Consider the following 22,813-nt stretch of genomic DNA (forward strand, 5'->3'; position numbering starts at 1 on the left):
TGCATGGTAACGCCACAGGTTTATTTTTTCTTTCTTTCTTCCCTTTTTATTATTCCGAAAACAGAATGTCATTAAAAGAAATGCAGTGAAACAGAGAGAGGTGTCAGTTTTGTAGAAATAAGACCTGTGATTTAAAATTCTGCCCTAAAGCAAGAGAGGGAAAAAGCTGCAGTTGAATTCCAAGAAACAATCAGTTCATCTCCTCTTCTCTTGTGGATACTGTCATTTTCCATGCAGTCCAAACTCCAGCCATGTCTGATTTTGGAATGATGAATTTAAATTTCAAATATAAGTAAAGTATTTTTGAGATGGTGATTTGTGAATGGGCTCAAAACACAATTATTAAAACTTCTTTTTATATAATCAGAGGAAATGAACTGTTAAAAATTCAAATGAGCGGGGGCCGTCTAGTTATGCAGATTTAATCAAAAGGTGGTAACAATTAAAACAGGAAGGCACGCGAATGATCTCCCACCTCTGTTTTCCCTTCATTCACCCCTCCCCCCCTTCCACACGTTTGTTTTTGTCTTTTAATAGTGCGTCTAAGTAGCTCCCCTGTAGAAGAATTCCATCGTTATACCTTCTGTTGTTGCTCCATGCTTTCCACTGTTTTGGTGGAGGAGGAGGAGGTAAAGGAGTAGGAGGGGGGGCTGTCGTGTGCGTCAGTAAGTCAAGCATGTTCCAATAACGGGCATTATCTGCTGCTATTTGCAGTGTGCTGTAACCAGGCAGTGCGCCGCGCTTTTTATTTGTTAAAAATTGCTCCTTGGTGATGGAAACGATCTCGGAAGGAATATCATCTGCACGGGCAGAAATAAGGTAGGCTGAAGCTATCTTTTAGTTTGCTTATGCGACGCACTCTGTGGCTGTTGATGAATTATTAAAGCAGAGGAGATTTCCGAGTTTTAAGTAGGTTGTAGTACTCCACTGAAACACCTGGCTCTATGTCAGTTTTACCCAAGTTACACGATGCATTGGCGTTTCAGCACCACAGACAGCAACTGGATGTCATAGAAAAAGTGAAAACATTTTTCATTTTCATCGTACCTAAAAATGCTGTCTGAACTTTTATGTTTTAAAATAATTCTATAATGCTTTTTGCTCAGGAATCCAACCCTTGCCCTTGGCTCTACAAGCACAAAGCCAAACGCAAAATCCTCAGCTGAACCTCAGCTATAAGTGGTCAGAAGATGGCGGGAGGTGTAACGAGGACCACGGGGATGGGACACATCCTGAAGTTGAATGTGCGGCTGTTAGCGGTGGCTGTGCTGCTGGGAACTGATGTGAGCTGGCTGGGCTTGAAAGACCAGGTTGGGGTCAATGCCCAGAACAACGAGAGAAGGGTATTGGCACATATCCCTGGTGATATCATCATAGGAGCTCTGTTCTCTGTCCACCACCAACCACCTGCAGATAAGGTACATTTTGATGTGTTTATGTGCATATGCTTGCACACATCTCAGTGTAACCCTTTAAAGTCTGAGTCATAAAATAAACGCCAGAAAATTTAAATTTTGCAAAACAGGAGTGGTTATTGAACCTTCTGACAATTAAAACAAATAAAATATTAATATTTGCATATATGAGTTTTAATTTGTATCATATTTGCTCCATCGTGCATTTGTTATTTTTTTGTTTGCAATTTATTGATAAAAAAGGGGGAAATCACATACACTAGGCGTTAAGGGGGTTAGTGTCACAAATGTAAATGATCCATCTGTGCTGATCAGGTCCATGAGCGAAAGTGTGGTGCGGTCCGTGAGCAGTACGGGATCCAGAGAGTGGAAGCCATGATGCACACTCTGGACCGAATTAATGCAGACCCCACCATCCTTCCCAACATCAGCCTGGGCTGCGAGATCAGGTCAGCACTGACAGAGCTCACTGTGTTGTCCTTTTGTTTTAGCAGGACATTGTTGTCAGCCTTACACAATATTTACACAATGAAGAATTTTTATTCAACTGATGGTTTGGCTTACAGACTGGTTCATTATGAGATCAATTATAATATTATATTAAACACAGAAAGATATTTTAAGAAGGCTTCTAAACTTTGGTTGCTTTAAATGAATAGACAGTATCAAAGTACATGGGGGAGATGTTTATAGGCATCAGAGGAGAACCAAGCAAACTTTCAAATAGACTCTGAAGATGGCTGAGTGCAAGCAAGTGAACCGTAGCTGGAGGAATTGAGCCACAAAAGCAGCATGACAGGTAAGGGTAGACTGTAGTTTCTTTTGAAGTAAATGCAGTATTTAAAAGCAACATTTTGAAGTCATCAGCAAGCCTGCTTGTGATGACCTGCTTGTGTTTCCTGACACAGCTCATGGAAAACAAAGTGGGAATTTTGTACTATAAAGACCTTAAAAGACACTGATCTGCTCTGATTAGCGCAGACTTCCTAAACATTGAATTCCAGACTTCTGAGGAATTTTGAAATTGTCTTTGTGTAGTGGTTTCCTCAAAATCACTGAAGCACAGACTGTACAATCCTCACCTCATGTTCCCATAATTCCTGCCAAAACAGTGTGATTGCTAACTCAGTCTTTCTACACCAGGGATTCGTGCTGGCACTCTGCCGTGGCACTGGAACAGAGTATTGAGTTTATTCGGGACACACTAGTGTCCAGCGACGAGGAGGAGAGCCAGGGCAGATGCACGGCAGAAGGAGGGAGCATGCTTCTTCAGGGGAAGAAGCCTATTGTGGGACTTATTGGACCAGGTTCCAGCTCTGTGGCCATCCAGGTGCAAAATCTCCTCCAGCTCTTCAACATCCCACAGATAGCTTACTCAGCCACCAGCATGGATCTCAGTGACAAGGTAAGGCTAGTCAACAAACTCGCTAACAACAGAGCTGCAAACTTTAAATCCACACTGAATAACAAAGCAGTAAGCATGTCCTCATCAAAGTGTGAGGACATGCGTGGCAAGTGTGGCAGGGAAGAAAAACAAAACAAAAAACAGTTAGTGCTTTGAGTTTTTTTGTTTTTGTTTTGATAAAAAGGAATTTCATGTAAAATACAAAAACACAAACCAATCTAAAAACTTCAGCTTGGTTTACATCATGTTTGATAAAACATGATCTCAATTTTGAGAATCTGCTTTTAAGCTAGCGCACAGCGATGGGTATGGTGTAAAGATTATAAGGGATGAATATGCAAACTAGTAGACGAGCTGTTGCATGCAGATAAGCCAGCTAAACTGCCAGACTGGTGATCATGTAAATTCCTTCCAACAGAGCCTGTATAAATATTTCATGAGAGTAGTACCATCAGATATGCAACAGGCCAGAGCAATGGTGGACATTGTCAAGAGATACAACTGGAGCTACGTGTCTGCAATACACACTGAAGGTAAGACTGTGTATGTCAGAGTGTTAGAGTTTTTTCTGTTATTCTGCTTTATTCTGTTCCTGCCAAAGACCACATATATACATACAGGTACAGCTCTTTTCCAGTTGCATCTGAAGAATCTATTTTAAAGCGTTTTAGTCATCAGGAAGCACGTGACTCCCCATTCATTCATCTGATTCAAGCATTTTTAAGTTTACCTGTGAGGGGGTGTAAAAAAAAAAGCACAACACACAACAAAAGGAGCTTAGCTGTATATATCGAAAAATTCAAAAAGCCTTGTGATGCAATAATTCTGAAATGTGCTTTTGTCTTTACATCCACGCCTACAAACGTATCAATGTGCATTTTTTAGGCAAATTCATTGTCTGTTAATGTACAACTGATCATTAAAAAAATATAAATTGATCACTGTCACAAGCTTTGAACTGTTTGTGTATCAGGCTGCGTTGTCCCCTGATTTCATTAATGCTTAAGTTTCTGCCTAACATTCTTACAGCAGGTATATAACTTTACTTAATGTTCCAGCAATAAAGTAATAAACGTTCATATTTATTGTTGTCCTCTGGCGACAATGACACACCAGGCTGCGATGCACAACACTCCCCAAAAAGCAAACGTCAGTGTAACAAACATTAACTAATCACAAGAAAATATACTCCGAATGCATCACTCTTATCTTTATTCAAAAGGGTTTCCATATATTTACTGCCTCTTTTATAATGTCTCAGTGGCTCCAGGACATACAATTCTGAAATAAATCGCTCTTAAGTGCCAGATTTAGGCAGGATTGTTCCTTTTTTCTTCTTCTTCTTTTTTTTTTTTGTATAATTACCAATCTACTGTAGGGGAGGATTTAAAGTAAGTGTGTTTTGCATGCTGAATTTTCTTCTCCAAAGTAGTCTGATGTTTACACTACATCTATTCTTCTAGCATTTTTTAACATGTAGTCCACAATGGGGGTTATCCAGCTGACTTTCTATTTCTTATTTCATGAATGTAATTACATGTGTAATTACATGTGTACACTTCGATTTTTTCCTATGTATGTATATATATATATTACCTGAACAGTTTTCCACAATTTTGTGAACCAGTTACATCAGCTAAAGAAGGCATTCGCCACTCTGGAAAGTTATATATATATAAATAATATTCATCCTTGGTTGTCTTTACTTTTAAATATCTGTGAAATGGAGTGAGCTTTGATTATTAGTCTTTTAAAAGTTAGACTCTCAGACCCATGGAAGGTTAACCAGTTTCTTGGAAAGTTAGAACAAACACAGAGAAACATTAAAGAGTATAAAGCAATTTTAGTGTATATAAAATACAGCATCACTAGTATGAATGGCAGAGAATTTAATCATTTCTAAAGCACAGAAAATCAATTTAAAACTGTTGCTGCTGCCACTCAAGAACGCAAGCAACGTTACTCATGTGTAGTGATAGAAAAAAATATTTCAAATAGTGTCAGAGGGAGAGCATCCTCGCGAAGCATGAGAAAGTAGGTGACCTGATTTCTAGCAAAAACAGAAAAGTTTAACCCCTGACAATTCCTGTAATTGGGGGGGAAATGTACCAGATTCCCAAGTGCTGCGCTGGCATTATGCAAGTGTTCATACATTCATCTGTATCTGTGTCAGCACACTAAAAACAATTGGGCTAAGCAGTAAATGTGTTAGAAACATCACAATGAAGATGCTGAAGCAATTGTTGTACAGTAATGTGAACAAAATTGTTGGAAAAGTCAGAGATAAATTTGAAATTTAGATGAGAATGATACACAAGCTGGAAAGGATGTGCAGCAGGTTCGGATGATTAAGGACAGAGATGGAAATGTACTAACATGTGAAGAGAGTTTGCTGAGAAGATGGTGGGAGTACTTTTAAAGCTGATGAATAAAATGTCACAGGGAGGAGGACAGATGGAAGATAGTCAGTGAAGCAGGAAGCGCAGAAGATTAGTAAGAAAAAAGTGACTGCAGTTATGAAGAGGATGAGGAATGGAAAAAATGCTGGCACCATTTTGGAGGTGTGGAGATGTCTAAGAGAGATGACAGTGGACTTTTTGGCCAGATCTTTAAACACAATCCTGTAGAATGCCTCAGGAATGGAGAAGAAGTGTACTGGTAGCAATTTTCAAGAACTGGGGTAATGTGACGATGAAGACTTGCGCATGTATTGCAGGAGGATGTTCAAAGAGTTGTTGTGTCAGAGGAGGATGCTTGGGATAAGAAGCAGTCAAAAGAAGAAGAAGTTAGCAACAACTATTTAACAGACCCCCAGCTTTTATGTTTTTATGAACACCATTGCATTCATGTGGTTACCTCCACAGGTAATTATGGTGAGAGCGGTATGGAGGCATTTAAAGACATGGCAGCAAAAGAAGGGATCTGCATTGCCCACTCTGACAAGATATACAGCAATGCAGGGGAGCAAAGCTTTGACAAGCTTTTGCAGAAACTCAGAGGCCATCTACCCAAAGCCAGGGTTGTGGCTTGCTTCTGTGAGGGCATGACAGTCCGAGGGATACTGATGGCCATGAGACGACAACGCCTAGTGGGAGAGTTCGTCCTCGTCGGAAGGTGAGTGGCGACTTCTGGTATGTAGGATTCTTTAGACTGCATTTCTTAACTGTTGGAGTTTTTGCTGTTATCAGAAGCTGTTAAATCCTCTTAGTATCATGTGCTACTTGCCAATACAGATTTTCTTCTGATATCAACCATCAAGAGAAGATTGTTGATTTGTTGTCTTCCTGTCATCATCACCAACATCATCATTATCCTTGCTATCATCAGTGTTTTCATTGCATCCATCAACATCATGGAATCAAAGGTATTTTTTTTACATCTTTTTTGCACATTTTTAGTTCAGTTGTGAATATATTAACATTTATTAAATTTCAATTACTACTGCTACTGCAGCTCCATATAGAGAAAAAGGTAACAGAGCCATACATTATTATTATTATTATTATTATTATTATTATTATAGCTGTCACAACAGTAAATAGTGCCAGACCAACGTATTCCAGTTACTCTGTTTCCCTTTTATAAGAAAATCTGAGTAGTCTAATCATTAGATAAAGCATTGTTTTCCTGATGTCCAGTATGTTAAAACATAGTCATCATTATAAGAGATCTCGCACCATACCACATCAAATCTGCTCTTGATGTGGCCTATGTTTAATGCATAGATCATTCTAACGATACGTTAAATGAAGAAACTGTCAAAGATTGTGAAAACCGAGCAGGGAGGAAAGCATTCAATTAGATACACAAGGGGAGAAAACAAGCAGAAAGAGGTGGTTGATTTAGCAGGAGGTTTCACTCTCTCCGAGAATAACATGTTTTATTTTAAGGTTTAGCTCTCTGGCTCGCTCTTGTCCCTGGTGGTCTATAAATGCCTTTCCTCATTAGGAGCTACATATGTAGGCTGTCGCTCAAATCTGACAGCAGGAAACATAAAATAACCTTGAACTACATATTGCAAAACACTGTGTTCTACCATCTATGTTATCCATACAGAGCTTTCAGGTAGCTGTGCTGTTGAAATGTGCTCATTATTAAAACTTGTGCTTAATTTGTTAAGATGTCCCTCATTATGAGGGTGACTAGATTCGAAACGTACTGCGGAGGTGTCAGATTTGTCTCCAGTTGTTTTTGATGCATTCATGCAAGCATTAATGAGCACGCGTTTTATGAGTTCTGTCCTTCAGTGATGTGTATTTAACATCACTCAACATTTTTCTTGCATTTCTTGTTAGCTGCCTCCACAAACGATCATTTTCATTAGCTTGAAAGATCTGTCACCTTGCAGTACATGCCTAGACTGGATGCTTTTAAATTGAGGTACTTAAGCCTGTTTTATACAGCTGCATCTGATCAGCAGCCAAACTGAGCTCATGTAGATAGATATCTATGGATAAATGAAAATGTATCACATTTGTATATAAAGGCAAAAGGTTATATAAGTACACTCCCTATTTTTAGTCACATTAGTGGTCTAGAAGTGGGAATGTCAACTATGTTGGATGGGTGTACTGTTGGATGAATTTCAAAATAATTTAATAAGTTAATGGCCACTGTTTGAGGTTGACCTGTGTCTTGCTCTTCATTTAGATAGATTAGCTTTTACATTTTACAGAGCTGATTCTGGCCTGTAGTTTTTGCCATTTGAAATGTTACTTTATATACCCTCTGGTTTAGCTTCAGTTTAAAGTTTTGTGGTTTGATTAGTAATCGTGTTGTGACTATTTATGCTTTGAGGATTTAGAGTTTGTGTTATTAATATTTGATTCTTTGTGTTTGGTTTACTTTTGCCCTCCCTTCTAGTTTCTTGGATCTTTTTGTCAAGTCTTTCTCTCTGTTTGTGATTCTGTGTTTGGTCCCTCGTGTGCCACATGCTTATGCCTGAGTCTGGATTTTCCAGTTTGGGCCATTTTTAGTCTTTGAACCAAATAAAAGGTTATTTTTCATTTATTTTGTTTTGTCTGCATATTCCTCTTTGCCCACTCATGACACACACGCTCCATCAGTTCCTTTACAAAGCGCTCCAACTAATCACTTGGAGTTTTTAGTGTTAGCATAGCAACCCAACCCCCGACTGGCTTCTCACCTGCAAATTGGTGTGATGCATTGGACTGGTTGTTTGTGGGACGAGTGTTTTTTTTTTCTTTTGGTCAGACAGCTGGTTTGGATTTTTTTTTTTTTTTTTTGTATGTGTGTTTTGTTAAATTTTCAGATTTTAGATATGGGAACGTTTGTGGCCTCAAGTTTGTTTTATAGAAGTGAGGAGTTCTAAAGTATTTCCTCATAAAAATCTGCTCATACATGTATTTTAAAGTGAAATAAGAAAACGATGTGTGTTCACACGTATCTGTGTGTGTGTATGTGTGTCTGTGGATGCACATCCTTGCACGTTTATGTGAGTCTTCAGGCTGTAGGTGGTGTAGCAACATGCTGCATACAGCATATTGCCCTCCAAGGTCGATGTGTGGGTTTTAGAGCTCTCGTTCAAGTGTGATTCAAACTATCCAGAGTCAAAGCCCTCCATGCTTTTCATATCCATTTCTGCCTTTTTCATGCCAGTGTACCATTTCTGTACTTGCTTCTCTAAGGATGAGTTATGAAATGATCTCCTACCTCACTCTCATAAAAAAAAAAAAAAATCCACCCACACTACTGTTGTGTAACTCCAGCTCGGTTAGCGAAGTTTTCAAAAATGACTTCTTTTTTTCAGTTAGAAGAGTGCAATTGTTTGTGTCAGTGAAGTGTGCATTTTTACATGTATGCACATGCGTGGATGTGTAATCACCCTTCTTTTTTTTTTGCCTTTTTTCTGACTGTAGACAAGTATCCAGAGGGAGAGATAATAATAGATGGGAGTAGAAATCTTTTCAAGCAGTTCACTGATAGATATAGCTTATTGACTCCAAGACCTCTGTGTTTTTCAAAAAACACCACATCAGATGTGCAGACACTGCAGTCTGCTGATGTTTGTTTGGAGTTTATTCGGCGGTGGATTTTTTTTTTTAAGAAAAAGGACCTTTAAGGTCCTTCGCCAAACAAAAATAAATATTTTCTGTCATAATTTTGAGTTCCAATATACTATGAACCTTGACAGTTAGATTTAAAGGAATAGTAACAGATTGGTGCAGAGATGCAAGTTGTTAAAATCTGAGAAATTAATTAAAGAATAAAATAGGGAAATAAAAAAAACAAAAACAATAGAAAATGCTTAAAACAAATGCTTTATTTTTTAGAACTTTGTAAGTCTTGTGTTGGCTTATCTGAGTCATCATTGTAAATGTTATTCTCATTTCAGTCATTCATTTATGAAGACACCTCTGGTCTCTTCCAGTCTGAGCAATTGTGTGCCAATAAATTATTATCAACACAACAGCTTTTCAGCAAAAAAAAAAAAAAAAATAATAATCCATCGTGAATTCAGTGTTATGTTACTTTCTAAATCCACTACAAGATATCTGCAAGCAGTGAGGAGGGGGAAGCAGTTCAACACTGCATAGTTGCCATGGCAACACGATCTGATCATGTTAAAAGCATAGATGCAAGCGCTCATAGGAAAACATATGAATGCTTATTGCAACACTGACCCAGATTTATTTTTGAGGCAAACTCGGAAGGAGTGTGAATCTATAGAACAAGTTTAGGAAAATATATTAATAACAGAAGTAAAATATGATCACGTTTCTTGTTTTTGGGCTTCGCAGATAATTTCCTTCAGCTGTGACAGTCTCAGAAATCTAAAAAGCAATTTCAGAAGTTTCTTGATTCCTGGTGTGATGATTGTATTTGTCAGTTTTGCTGAAAATTGGAAAATATTTGTTACCTGTGAAATAAGATGCCTCTTGCCCTTGGGCAGCTTTTGAAAAATCCATATAAAAATCCATATATATTTATAGGTAGGTAGGGTTTGAAAAGCATTACTTGGCAGAAAAGCACCAGGGTTCTATATCGCTGACATTCACACTCGATTTCCAGGTTCGCTGTACTAATGTGTTTAAGGCATAATTCTTATCTGATAGTCCTGAATGGTGCTTTAAAGAGATGTCTCTTTTACAGTTTGCAGTGTAGCCCTTTTCAATTTGTTTCTCTGGTGTAAAGTGTCAAGTTTTCCAGCTGTGCTTAACAGATAACAGGCAATAACAAGTTTTTAGCAAATCTTGCTGTGTGCACTACACCCTTTGAATGCTTTCTGGGAACTAGCTGTCCCACTAGCTATGTTTTTATATACTTTATACTCACATTTATAAGCCAAAAAAATGAAATAAAAAGAATAAATAATAAAAATAAATAATGAAGCAAATAATTTAAAAAATAAGAAGAATAACATCCTAATAGTAACAGTACTTACCTAAACTAGCTGTTGCACTTTTTTCTAATTTTCCCTTCCTCCTGTCCAGCGATGGCTGGGCTGACAGGTATGATGTGACTAATGGCTACCAGAAGGAAGCAGCCGGGGGAATCACTATAAAGTTAAAGTCGGCGTATGTGACCTGGTTTGATGATTACTACCTGAACCTGAAGCCTGACGCTAACCTGAGGAACCCCTGGTTCCCCGAGTTTTGGCAGCACCGCTTCCAGTGCAGGTTGAAGGGACATCCACAGGAGAGCACTGCTTACAACCGCACTTGCACTTGTTAGTAAAACACCTACTTAGACACTTTTAACGAATCAGTAAAATACTATCATTACAAGGGTTTTCTATTGTCTATCTCCTTTCTGTCCACAGGGAGAGAGTCTCTGCGGCATCAATATGCTCAAGACACCAAGATGGGCTTTGTCATAAATGCCATTTATTCGATGGCTTATGGCCTACATGCCATGCAACAAGCACTTTGTCCAGGATATAAGGTATGAGGACTGATAGAAAACATTTAAGTGCTTTCACATCAGTTGTGACAGCAGTGACATCACTTTCTCTTCCACAGGGTTTGTGTGAGAGCATGCGTCCCATTGATGGTCGCAAGCTGCTAGATTTCCTGATGAAAACCAACTTTACTGGTGTATCTGGGGAGGCCATCCTCTTTGACCAGAATGGAGACTCACCCGGCAGGTAAGGCCTGAGATGGCAAAGGCAGAAAAAAGGGGGCAGGAAAAGCATAAATTGCTGTTTAATGTGTGTTTATATTGCATGCTTGCCTCAGGTATGAAATCATGAACTTCAAGCAGACAGGTGAAGATGAATACGCTTACATCCATGTGGGAAGCTGGGATCAGGGTGGCCTAAAGATGAATGATGAAGAAATCTGGAGCAACAACAGTGAAATCATCCAGTCAGTCTGCTCTGAGCCCTGCCAGAAGGCACAGATTAAGGTATGAACCCGTTCAGCGCACTCAAGGGCCAGAGTTACACCTCTAAGGTTTAATACTCAAAATTTTAATCTATAATGTATTTGCTTTTTTTTTTTTTTTTTTACAGTTTGTAGCAATAGTTGTACACACAATCGTGACAAGATCATATATCAAACCAAAAGACAATGCAAATGACTTGATTTTAATGTGTGCATCAAACTAAAGGGTGGATTATGAACATTTTCTCTTTTTGATGCCGCTCATAATTCATGATGCCATATGACCACATTTAACCACAGACCAGACAACTCGGGACAGTTATAATGAAGAAACCTTTCGAAAAAACACGACCCACACAGCAGCCTTAAATTGATCCCACGGGTTCACAATTTCTAAAACTGGTCCAGTCAGATCCTCGAGTATTCTGCCAGGGATTCAGCAAAGCTCTTTGTTCAAGCTTTTATCATCTCCCATCTGGACCTTTTTAAGCTTCCTCCAGATAATTCAAATCACGAAGAACACTGAAGTGTCCCTCTCCAGTATTTTCCCCTAAGTTCTAATATGAATCCCTCTTTACTTCTGACACCCTGTTGTTTATGTGGAGCAGTGCACCGCTACAGAAGCAGCCTGTTGGAATACCATACCACCTTTATTTATCTCAACTGTTGTGGGGAAATCGTTGTAGAGCTATGACAACATATGGCATTTTATAGGCTTGTAAGTTTTCCTGTAGTGGCTGAAAAATACATGTAGTGAAAGAAATAGAACGAGAATATGATCACCTCTCACAAGCATTTCAGATTTGCTCTTAAGTTTATGCTTGTGTTAATGATTGTTAATAACCTCCATATTGGAAAAAACAAACAGTCACCTAGAGTGGACAAGACTCAGCTGTACATCTAAAGGGTAAAGGTCACTCTTTTGAGGATGCCAGTGTTCATATTTTGGACCGGGAGTAAAAGGAGTAAATGAGGCCATGTATGTCCACTGTGAACGACCATTAACGGATAGAGAAACTGTCACCACCTACAGTGCAGTCTTGAGATTCCTACCCAGAGGCCTCAACCCCCGCTCGGATCTTGTGGTAGTGACCCATGCTTTTTTTTCCACATCTTGGCTCATGTGGTGGGGCACATGATTAAAAGTGGTGCCACAAGGGTTTAAATACCTGGGACTTTCCACCATTTGGTTTCAGAACTGAAGAAGCTCTTCTGGATGAGAGGTGAAACGTCTTCAAGAAATTTGAGAAAGTCCAGTCGTTTTCTTTCCTTAGACTGTCATGACCTGGATGACTGGGAACCTACACAGACAGATTCCCAATCATGTTCACCCACAAAGGCAACCTACCTTCGCACTATTAGAGGATGCGGCAGAACCAAAGGAAATGGGAAACTCCGCACAAAAATTTTAGTAATTCTGATTAAAACTCCAGACCACTAACCACTAACCCTCCGCACTTCCACTTTTCCTTTTCCAGCTACACTTCTTCATATACGTGTTGCTATGGTGAGGAAAGTTTTTTGTTAATAATGAGACTCAATTACCTTCTGGACGTTTTTTTCTTCTTCATTTGCTCCCCTGGTGAACAAATTCTCATTTTCTTAGCATGTGGAGCAGTCAGAGGGTAAGATTACCTACAGGAAATTGTCATTGGAGCATTGAGACCTTTCCAGTCTTTCATACTGGTGTGTCTGTGTCTCCAGGTGATCCGTAAAGGAGAGGTGAGCTGCTGTTGGACCTGCACTCCCTGCAAAGAGAACGAGTTCGTGTTTGATGAGTACACTTGCCGAGCCTGTGAGCTTGGCTCCTGGCCCACAGATGACCTCACTGGTATGCACTACTTCATCTGTGGCACTTTCACTTACACTTACACGGTTTCCGCAGCGGTCAGAGGAGCCACGAAATCTGGGTCCACCGCAGTGACGGTGGACCACATCCGTTAACAGCCCTAGCATTCTGTACAAAGACACACTACTGCACAGAGATAGTATTCACATATAAAGAGACCTAGATCCAGATTTCTTTGTAAACTGTCCTATCATATTTTATTTCCTCTCTAGTTTGAAAAAAATATTTTTTCCTAAATTTTACACACAACAGTTACATTGTTGATGCCCACAGTGTTGCAACATGAGTGAAAATCTGTTGCTGGAGTAAGCTACAGTCTGTTGCCTGTTTCATGAAAATACATAAATACACTAGTTTTAATATTTCGTTTACAAATGCATCACATTTTTGAATGAAACTTTTCATGTTTTTTCTCTCACTAATCATGATCTCTCTGCACCCCTCAGGTTGTGAGCCAATTCCAGTGCAGTATGTCCGCTGGGGGGATCCAGAGCCCATTGCTGCTGTAGTCTTTGCCTGCCTGGGCCTCATGGCTACACTTTTTGTTACATCTGTTTTCATCAAGTAATTGGAGCCAGTATCTATACATTTAACTATGAATGCACAGGATGTTTACATACATATTCAGGACTAGCAAGGGCTAACATCAGTTTAGTTTGACCTACTGTTGGTGTTTTACTGCGACTCTGTAGATGTTTTTAAAGTCTGATGTCCCTGTTTGCAACTGGTTGTTAGTGATATATGCAATACATCCTTTGCGGTATTGAATGTCTCATGCTTTTGTATGACTAACATTTAATTAGACAAAGTAAAACAGTCACTGCGGTGCTCTGCGTATCTTTTATCAGCAATGTGAATCTAGATGTTTCATTTATCTGTAGGTTTTGGGACACTCCTGTGGTCAAGTCATCCAGTCGGGAGCTCTGCTACATTATTCTGGCAGGAATATGTCTGGGCTACCTGTGTACTTTCAGTCTTATCGCAAAGCCGCACATTGTCTATTGCTACCTCCAGCGGCTGGGAATCGGACTGTCCCCTGCCATGAGCTACTCTGCTCTCGTCACCAAGGTACTTTTTCTGTTTAGTTATCAGAAGGTAGGGGAACAAGCACATAAAGTATATGCACGTTAGCGTCTTCTTTCACTTCCTATGAAACTAAGTGGGTTAAAACAGGTGCTCATTGTGTATCAGCTGCATTTGAAATCAGCTTATTCTTTTAAGCACTAAAATAGGTATTCTACAGTATTTAATTTTAAGATCAGAAATTTCAAAATCAAATTTATATGTGTACTTCTGATCACATTTTCCCTATATCACCATCCCTCTATCACTACTATACCTAGGGATGGGAATTGATAAGATTTTCACGATTCCAATTCCATTTTCGATTCTGTTTAACAATTCGATTCTTTATCGATTCTCCTATCGATTCTTGTTTTTAAAAAAGGAGAAGACACAGGTCGATTAGCTTAGAACTTTGTTTTATATCTTCTCTTTGAACAAGAAATTTAGGAGTAACCCAACTGTGAGATGTTAAGAGATCCACAGCCTATGGCTCTTCGATGGGGTGTCACGGAGTCCCCAGAAAAAAAAAAATTGTGAATGTAAAATAATAAAATAAGTATTTGTCTGTAGCAATAACAAAGTATAACATAAATTATTCTGTAGCAATTACACAAGAATATCCAGTAATGTCCCTGCCTACAATTAAACACATTCACATTCACAAAATCGGGGCCATCTGCTGTGGCAAATAGATGCAAGCTTTTGACCACAAACTTAGTCACTGCTCGGTGACATTCGTCTATCCTGGCCTAAAAGGAGACGCTACCGGTAGACTGCAGCGAGAACTGGCAGCATCTGAGCCTGACTCTGTCTGTCTCTCTCATCATGGTCACCTAAATGCAATGCAGAGTAATAGCAGGTTTTGTAATAAGGCAGATCGCGCTAACATAATATGCACTGTTAGTTGATTATTTACCTGCCACACTAACGGGAGAGGACGTGCAAACGTTACCACTGCTGCTGGGTTGAGATTCACTAGTCCTAGGCAGCGGAATTAAAAACACGACATTCATTTAAGGTCATCGGCTGTTTTGTGAGCAAATGCTTTTGCATATTCGTAGTGTTTCCTTCCTTAAATGAAATATCTTGCAAGTTGTCCTGTTGTCATCCGTTCTCGTAAAGTATAACCAAACATTTGTGCCGCTTAGGCACCATGTTTCCTGCCAGGTACATGACGCTCTGCAACGTGGGGAATTGTTTGCAAAAATGACAAACAATTCAAATTAATTGAAACAGTGGGAACCGGTTGTCAACAAGAACCGGTTTTCGATTCCCATCCCTAACTGTACCTGTGGAATATACAGTATACTAAAGAGTGTAGTTACTGTGACAGTAATAGTTACTGTCACATTTTTTCTCACTGGCACTTTCAGTGTTTAACAACATGTTGGAATTGAGCTGCACGGTTAAGAAGTTATCAAAACAAGCCTGCAAAACGTACAACACTATATTGCCAAAGGTATACACTTCCCTGTACAAATCCTTGAATTCAGGTGTTCCAGTCACTTACATCATCACAAGTGCATAAAATCAAGCAGCTAGGCATGCAGACTGCTTCTGTGAAAGAACGGGTCGCTCTCAGTGAATTCCAGCGTTGTACCATGACAAGATGCCACCTGTGCAACAAGACTAGTTGCGAAATTTCCTCACTACTAAATATTCCACAGTTAACTGTAAGCGGTATTATATGAAAGTGGTAGCAATTGAGAATGACAACAACACAGCTATGACGTGTAAGGCCATGTAAAATTGGAGTTAGTGGACACTGAGGGGCACAGTGAGCCCCCCTAACTTTCTGCAGAGTCAGTCGCTACAAACCTCCAAGCTTCATGTGGCCTTAGCTCAAGAGCAGTGCGTAGAGCGCTTCAGGGGATGGAAGACGAAATTACTCAAAGAAGATGTTTTTTCTATGAGTCCCAAATGACTGACTTTAAAGGACTTTATAATTTTGACAGAGCAAGGGCTTTCTAATTTCATTTAAATTTCTCTTTATAAACCACTTTTTATCAAACTGCTTATCTACTGTTGTAGTCTTATGTTTTCAAGCATAAATAGAATGGCAACTCTAGAGTAATGTTGGGAGAGCCACCTCCAGAGACTGAATGATAGCCAATTGTAAGAGAAGCATGGTAGAAGTTGAGGGTCTGAGTGTGGGCTGAGGTTGCTGCTGAAGAACTGGGAAGGGGATTATTGTCATGAATCAGTGCAAGATGTATTCTCCACAGTCGATGTCATTGAAGCCTGCATAACCATTTGATCTATTTTTGATCCAGACCAACCGCATAGCACGGATCCTGGCAGGCAGCAAAAAGAAGATCTGTACCAAGAAACCGCGTTTTATGTCCGCCTGCGCACAATTGGTCATCGCCTTCCTACTCATACTCTTGCAGCTGGGGATTATTGTGGCACTTCTCATCATAGAGCCACCACAGGTATGTGCGGGTTTCCTTTGTAATGTGGGGAATGGTCATATACATTTATTTATACAACTAGAGAAGCTTCTTCCTTTCTTTAGGTGATCTATGATTACCCCAGTATCCGTGAGGTGCACTTGATCTGCAATCTGACCACTCTGGGGGTGGTAGCACCGCTGGGCTACAATGGCCTGCTTATCCTCAGCTGCACCTTCTACGCCTTCAAGGTACTTCAACATAGCATTAGTCAATAATGCAAGGCTTACTAAGATTTTCGGTTACTTTTATATGTTTTTGTTACTCACTTTTCTTTCCTGTGTACTGTTCGTTTTACTTTACCACGCCCTGCTTTAAAATGTACATACTCCCTTTTCCCACACAGACTCGTAATGTACCAGCTAATTTTAATGAGGCCAAGTACATTGCCTTCACCATGTACACCACCTGTATCATCTGGTTGGCCTTTGTTCCAATTTACTTTGGCTCCAACTACAAGATCATAACCATGTGCTTTAGTGTCAGCCTCAGTGCCACAGTGGCTCTCTGCTGCATGTTTGTCCCCAAGGTAAGAAAGAAAAAAAAAACCTAAAAATCTAAAGATTTTCTGTTTGGTTTGGCACTATCCCTTTTCACACATTTTTTTACACTTCCTTCTTGCTCATTTCCATTATCAGGTCTACATCATGCTCGCCAAGCCCGAGAAAAATGTCCGCAGCGCTTTCACCACATCCACAGTTGTGCGCATGCATGTGGGCGATGCTAAGAAAGCTGCCAAATCTGGCAAATCTTCTAGCAGCATGGCCAACTTGTTTCGACGTCGTGGCTCTACGCAGGACAACATAAGGTACAAGCTGGCATTAACGTATATATATAGAGATAAAAATAAACAAACAAAGATTTTATTAACATAGCTGTGAGCCTATCAATCAATAGGTTTAACATTTTGTCTATGTTCAAGGGCTGTATCTAACATTCACACACACACTCTGATGACTGTAATATGATAAACTTGGCTTAACCTTCTTGTAGACAACCCACTCTACCACCTGAGCCACATGCCCCAAGTCTACAGCATCTGGTATTTTCAGGTGATATCCCATCCAAGTACTGACTGAGCATGCTCAGGGTGGTATGGCTATGAGATGAAATGAGGTCATGTACTGTAGGACTACCTCTGTTTTGAATTTTTAAAGTGTTTCCTACTCTCCATAGCATTTAAACTAGAGTGAACTCCTTAAGTAGTGGCTTATTTTTTCCATTAGCAACTGTATAATGACGCATTGTGAGATAAAATCTTTGAATCAATTTATGTTTTTAAAATGAAAGTTATATTTAGTGCTTGCTAATTTATAATAACAAGCAATATGAGACCATATTGGCACAGTTTCCGATGATATTTTTGATAAAAAAACATAACGTTTGATAGGAGTTGCACGCCACATTTGCAATGCCATAGTAAATGGCCTGTATTTGTATAGCACTTTACTTAGTCCCTATGAACCCCAAAGCACTTTACACTACATTCAGTCATCCACCCGTTCACACACTGGTAAGCTACATTGTAGCCACAGCTGCCTTGGGGCGCACTGACAGAGGCGAGGCTGCCATTGGCGCCACCAGGCCCACCACCAGTAGGCAACGGGTGAAGTGTCTTGCCCAAGGACACAACGACCGAGACTGTCCAAGCCGGGGCTCGAACCGGCAACCTTCCGATTACAAGACGAACTGCCAACTCTTGAGCCACGATCGCCCCATAGTGTACAACAAGATAAAAATATGATTGAGCTGAAGCTAAAATGGGACAGCTACAGACAGCTGGGGTGATACAGTGGATATGAGGTTTAACTAACTGCTGATTGGAGAAGAAAATACAGTCACCTTCTTTAGTTGTTTCTGTTCATGAGTCCATCAAACGATATGGAAGATCTGCTTAGATATAGTACAGCTAAGAGCACAGCCATCCACATCTCTTCTTTAAGCTTTATACATGTAGAGCAGAAGTTGTTGCAAGAGGCTGAATATGAAGCCAAGAAAAACTGCTCCCAGAGCTGGGAGTATGTAACCTCATTTGGGTTACGCACTCCCAAAGGATCCCCACTGCCTTTAAGGATTTCTCTTTCGAGGAAGGATAAAAGAACATGCAAAGAGACTTAATATTACACAGCAGGCAAAAGATAGAACATAGGAGAGTAGAAATACTCGTGAGAGGAATTGGAATATGACCCTCATCATGGATTATAATAGTTTAAAAAAAACCCTGGTGTGATGTTGAAATAAATTACAGATATTTACACCAAATACTTACATATTTACTGACAACTTGCAGTATTACACCATAAGTATGAGATTACTTACTGCCATTCATGTGATTTTCAGTTCCAATGGGAAATCAGTTACATGGACACAGAATGAGCGTGGATACAGACCAAACCTGTGGAAGAGGATGTCATTTCACGTGAAGAAAAAGGATCCAGTCGAGGCAAATCAGACAGCCATCATCAAGCCATTCTCTAAAGATGGGGATACACCAGCAGACAACGGTGTCAAGGAGCAGTACGAAGAGCCACAGCTTTCTCAGTCTTTCACCTGCACACCCTCTCAGTCACCTTTGCCCACCATCAGTCAGCATGCAGCGAAGGCGGTGTGTCATCAGGGAGGAGAGGATGCCGAGGATGCAGAAGTTTTACCCACCTATTTACCCGAGCACCCCGCTGGGGTGAGAAGAAGGGGCGGGGACAACAGCCAAGGTGTTGGTGCATTGAATGATGGAGACATTAGCATCATAGGAGTGGGTGACATTGGCATAGGGATGATTGGCGGCCAAACTCAGGGTACCACAATCATGGACCAGATCAGTAGTGTGGTTAACCGTTTCACTGCCAACATCAGTGAGCTAAATACCATGATGCTGCCAGGGGGAGCCACCGTCAGCCCACCCTCCACCACTGCTCTGCCTGCTGCTACTGCAGACACCACGGCGTGTCCACCTCAGTACCTCGCGCCCAGGAACAGACAGACACCCTCCACCGTCACCACATATGCGGAGGTAACAGCTGTCTCCAGTTTCTGCGAGAATCGACCAGCGGGTAAGATTTATGAGCACCTGGCCGGGACTTGCGTGAGTAGCAGACGGGCCAAGGATATGGAGGAGCTCATGGCTCTGACGCCTCCCTCTCCATTTAGAGACTCATCTCTGAGCTCCAATGGCAGCTCTCCCCCTTCCCTGTCCCCTGCCTCTGAGGCTGAATATGACCAGCTGCTGCTGAGACATTACAGCCAGAGCTCGTCCTCTCTTTAAACCTGCACCCCCCTCCCACAACTTATTTTCCTTTTTAAATCTTCTATCCAGGGAGTATTTTAAACTCCAAGAGACAAAACTTCCCACTGGACCAATCTCTTTGATGCCTTTCTTCATGTGGATATTATGAATGTTTAAGGTTTTTTTCAATGAACAGATGCTTATTTTCAGATTGCGACTGGGCACACCCACACATGACCTCATTGAGTACTGAAGGACTTAGAGAGGAATACCAATAGGATTTAAAAAATTGGACTGAAATCAAAATAAGGGCATTTTAAAGACTTTTTACTGCTTTTCTGACATGTTTCAAACTCAGTTTTAAACTCCAAAGACAACTTTGATACGGCTATTGTTCTAGGGACTCCAGGTGTTTAGAAAAATTAAAAATTACTACAAAACCCCAACATCAAATATGATTGTGTTTTACTTGGATATTTTTCATTATCTTTTATCATTAACATAGAGAGTAAATGTGTTTTTTTATCGCTTGTTGTTGACCTTATGCACTTTTTCTACTGAAAAACTGCCCTAACATGTGATATTGTGAGACCCCGCTGGATCCAGATTGTAGGAAGAAGCAAGAAGGTATTTATGCGAAAATCAAACAATTTACTGCCAATCACAAAAGACATGAGAGCGCATTTTGTATCCTGATGCTAAACAGGGAAAAGTGGTCAAATGCTGCAAATCAGCCATCAGGTTTTTCTCTTTCTCAGTGACCTTTTTCATGTACTGAGGATCAAACACCTCCTATCCCAAGAGGACAGAAGCTTTTTATGTCTCAAGGAAGTCAGACATTTTCCCAGTGGACGCGTTCATCAGGTGTCTAACCCACAAACAGCGTTCGGACTACTTGGATGTCTTCTTTAATTCTTTGATCTAGTTGTGACTCAGTTGAATGTATAAGTTTCAAGATCTGTAGTGGACCAAACTGATCTTCCACCTCAGGATGTGTTCAGCTGTAACGTGCTGAATGACTGTCGTCATGTGGCGGATCAAAATGTCTCCAGTTTGCATGATGTCAGGATTTGTTTACACTCTCTGAGGTATGTTTGTAATGATTTACTTTTTAATATCGTAATGTCAAAATACTATTATGAATATATACAGTAGCACAGTAACAATACTAATAGTGATATTGATGTGCTTTTAAGATTAGTTTAAGGAGGAGAGAAGCAAATTTAAATTGCGCCAGATTTTTCTTTCTACTAAAAAAAAATTTTTTTAAGCCTTGCTTTTTACTTATATGTGTGCCAGTGCATTGAATTACTTTGTGGTTATGTAAAATATGCTACTGAAAATCTTACTGTAAGCCTATTCAAATTTCTTATGCCTGAATATTTTAATTCATTTGGTATGCTTTTTTTGTTCTTCTTTTTTGTCTGCACTTTTGCCTCTCTGAGGTTTAAGGTCAAGAATAATATGGATTCATAGGTTTGCAGCTTTTCAGCTTCTAAGATGTAACTGAAGATACTGACATGGTAGCTAACATATGTCTGGTTATCAGACCTTTTTCTTTTTACTATTTCCAGTCTGGCTTCAGTCCCTATCTTCTTGTTTTGTCTGATATTTCCATACAGACAGGAATGCGTTTATGTTTTTTTGAAATGTGCAGTATGTTTTTTTAATATAAAAAAAAATGTTCATGGATAGTCGCCACATATGCATGCATGCAGCTTGTACCAGTCATGCAGGTTCATTATAATATATGCCACTATTTTCTGACATGATTTAGAGAATGGTTGTCTTATGTTTTTTATCCGATTTGCAGATTTAATTCACAGCTTGGTCTTCTACTGCATTAAAGGTTTCCATTCAAAACTAGCGCTTTGTAAATTATTGTTAATAGCTCTTATTTACAATGAAGGAATGGAGAAATGCTTCATAATGAATATGACAATAGTGATTAAATTTTAATATTTAGAAAGTTGAAGTAAAATGTAATATCTCTGTATAACTCACAACTAGTACTAACAAATGGCAATCATTTTATAGGAATTTATGTTTTTATTGTCGTTTTGGTTTGGCAACTGAGTTTTTTCCACAATGTATTTTTCCTCTGGCTGACCAAATCCCTATGGTGGGTTTCTGTTCCCTACTGGATTAGGTGGCTGCTCCACAGTTTGGAGAACCAATGTTTTAATGAGTCGCATCTCTTTTTAACACTGAAAACTGGATCGTGTGCACCCTTTCTGTCAAATCATGCTGCAATACTTTAGAAACCTAAGGGAAAAGGCATTTCTAGGACGTTCTTTATTAAATAACGTGATATAATTTTGTATGCCATACACTGTAGTCCAAAAATTTATAGTGAGATTACGAGTTCAAAAGATAGCGGGCAAGGTTTATTCATAGTTGGAGCATAATAAGCTTAAAGTAAAGTAAGTAAATAAACAGCTTTCTTAGGGCTCTAACTGGCTTGCAGCCAGTCTCCACTACATTCCTAAATTTTAGTAGGAATGCAGGTTACTGTGCGTTAATTTCTTTCTGGAAGAAAAAATAAGTGATTATTCTTTATTTTCATTTAACTGTAAATGATGAGAGAATTGGGAATAATAGTGACAGTAATTCATATTCACTAATCACAGTGATTATGTGAGTGCCAGACATTTTTCAGGTATCCAAGACTCACTTCTTCTGTTCTTTACAAGGTTTGCATGCATTTGTTTATGGACAGCTTTCTTAAGGTTTAACAGCATTTTCATTGGATTGAGGTCCAGACTTGAAATGTGCAACATCTTGATTCTTTTTTTTTCCAGTTATTTTGTTGTGGATTTGCTGCTGTGCTTTGAACCATTGTCTTGGCATGAGCCAATTTCAGCAAAGCTGTCGGAGAGGTGGCCCCACATTTGACTGTAGAATGTACAGAGGAGTTTACCAAGTCCTGTGGCTGCAAAACGAGCATAAATCATCAGTCCTTAACCACCGTGCTTAACAGTTGTTATCAGGTGTTTGTGTCGATATACACGTTTTGCTTCTCTTTCATATGTGGTACCATTATGGCCAAACATCTCCACAT

General features: G+C 39.7%; 1 protein-coding gene across 1 annotated transcript; it reads left to right on the forward strand.

The window, feature by feature from the left end:
• The first annotated feature begins 667 nt into the window (after positions 1-667).
• grm5a (glutamate receptor, metabotropic 5a) lies at positions 668-21,615 on the forward strand. The gene is made up of 18 exons (XM_085289124.1): positions 668-819; positions 1,107-1,418; positions 1,731-1,864; positions 2,559-2,820; positions 3,239-3,353; positions 5,685-5,934; positions 10,275-10,510; positions 10,604-10,725; positions 10,803-10,927; positions 11,019-11,187; positions 12,870-12,996; positions 13,461-13,578; positions 13,896-14,082; positions 16,353-16,511; positions 16,595-16,720; positions 16,876-17,058; positions 17,168-17,337; positions 18,870-21,615. The coding sequence occupies exons 2-18, from the start codon at positions 1,191-1,193 to the stop codon at positions 19,789-19,791; spliced, it is 3,633 nt and encodes a 1,210-aa protein (XP_085145250.1). The 5' UTR covers positions 668-819; positions 1,107-1,190; the 3' UTR covers positions 19,792-21,615.
• The last annotated feature ends 1,198 nt before the right edge of the window (positions 21,616-22,813 follow it).

The sequence above is a fragment of the Mchenga conophoros genome, linkage group LG10, assembly GCF_057382185.1.
Source record: "Mchenga conophoros isolate Kocher_MC1m ecotype Shallow Benthic linkage group LG10, M_conophoros_male_GT1.1, whole genome shotgun sequence".
Taxonomy (NCBI): domain Eukaryota; kingdom Metazoa; phylum Chordata; class Actinopteri; order Cichliformes; family Cichlidae; genus Mchenga; species Mchenga conophoros.

What these genes read in the sequence shown, in the direction of transcription:
- grm5a (XM_085289124.1), top strand. Translation starts at nt 1,191, where the DNA reads ATGGCGGGAGGTGTAACGAGGACCACGGGGATGGGACACATCCTGAAG. An exon ending in CACTTTGTCCAGGATATAAG is followed by an intron (nt 10,726 to 10,802) that starts GTATGAGGACTG and finishes TCTCTTCCACAG; the next exon opens with GGTTTGTGTGAGAGCATGCG. An exon ending in TCTACGCAGGACAACATAAG is followed by an intron (nt 17,338 to 18,869) that starts GTACAAGCTGGC and finishes TGTGATTTTCAG; the next exon opens with TTCCAATGGGAAATCAGTTA.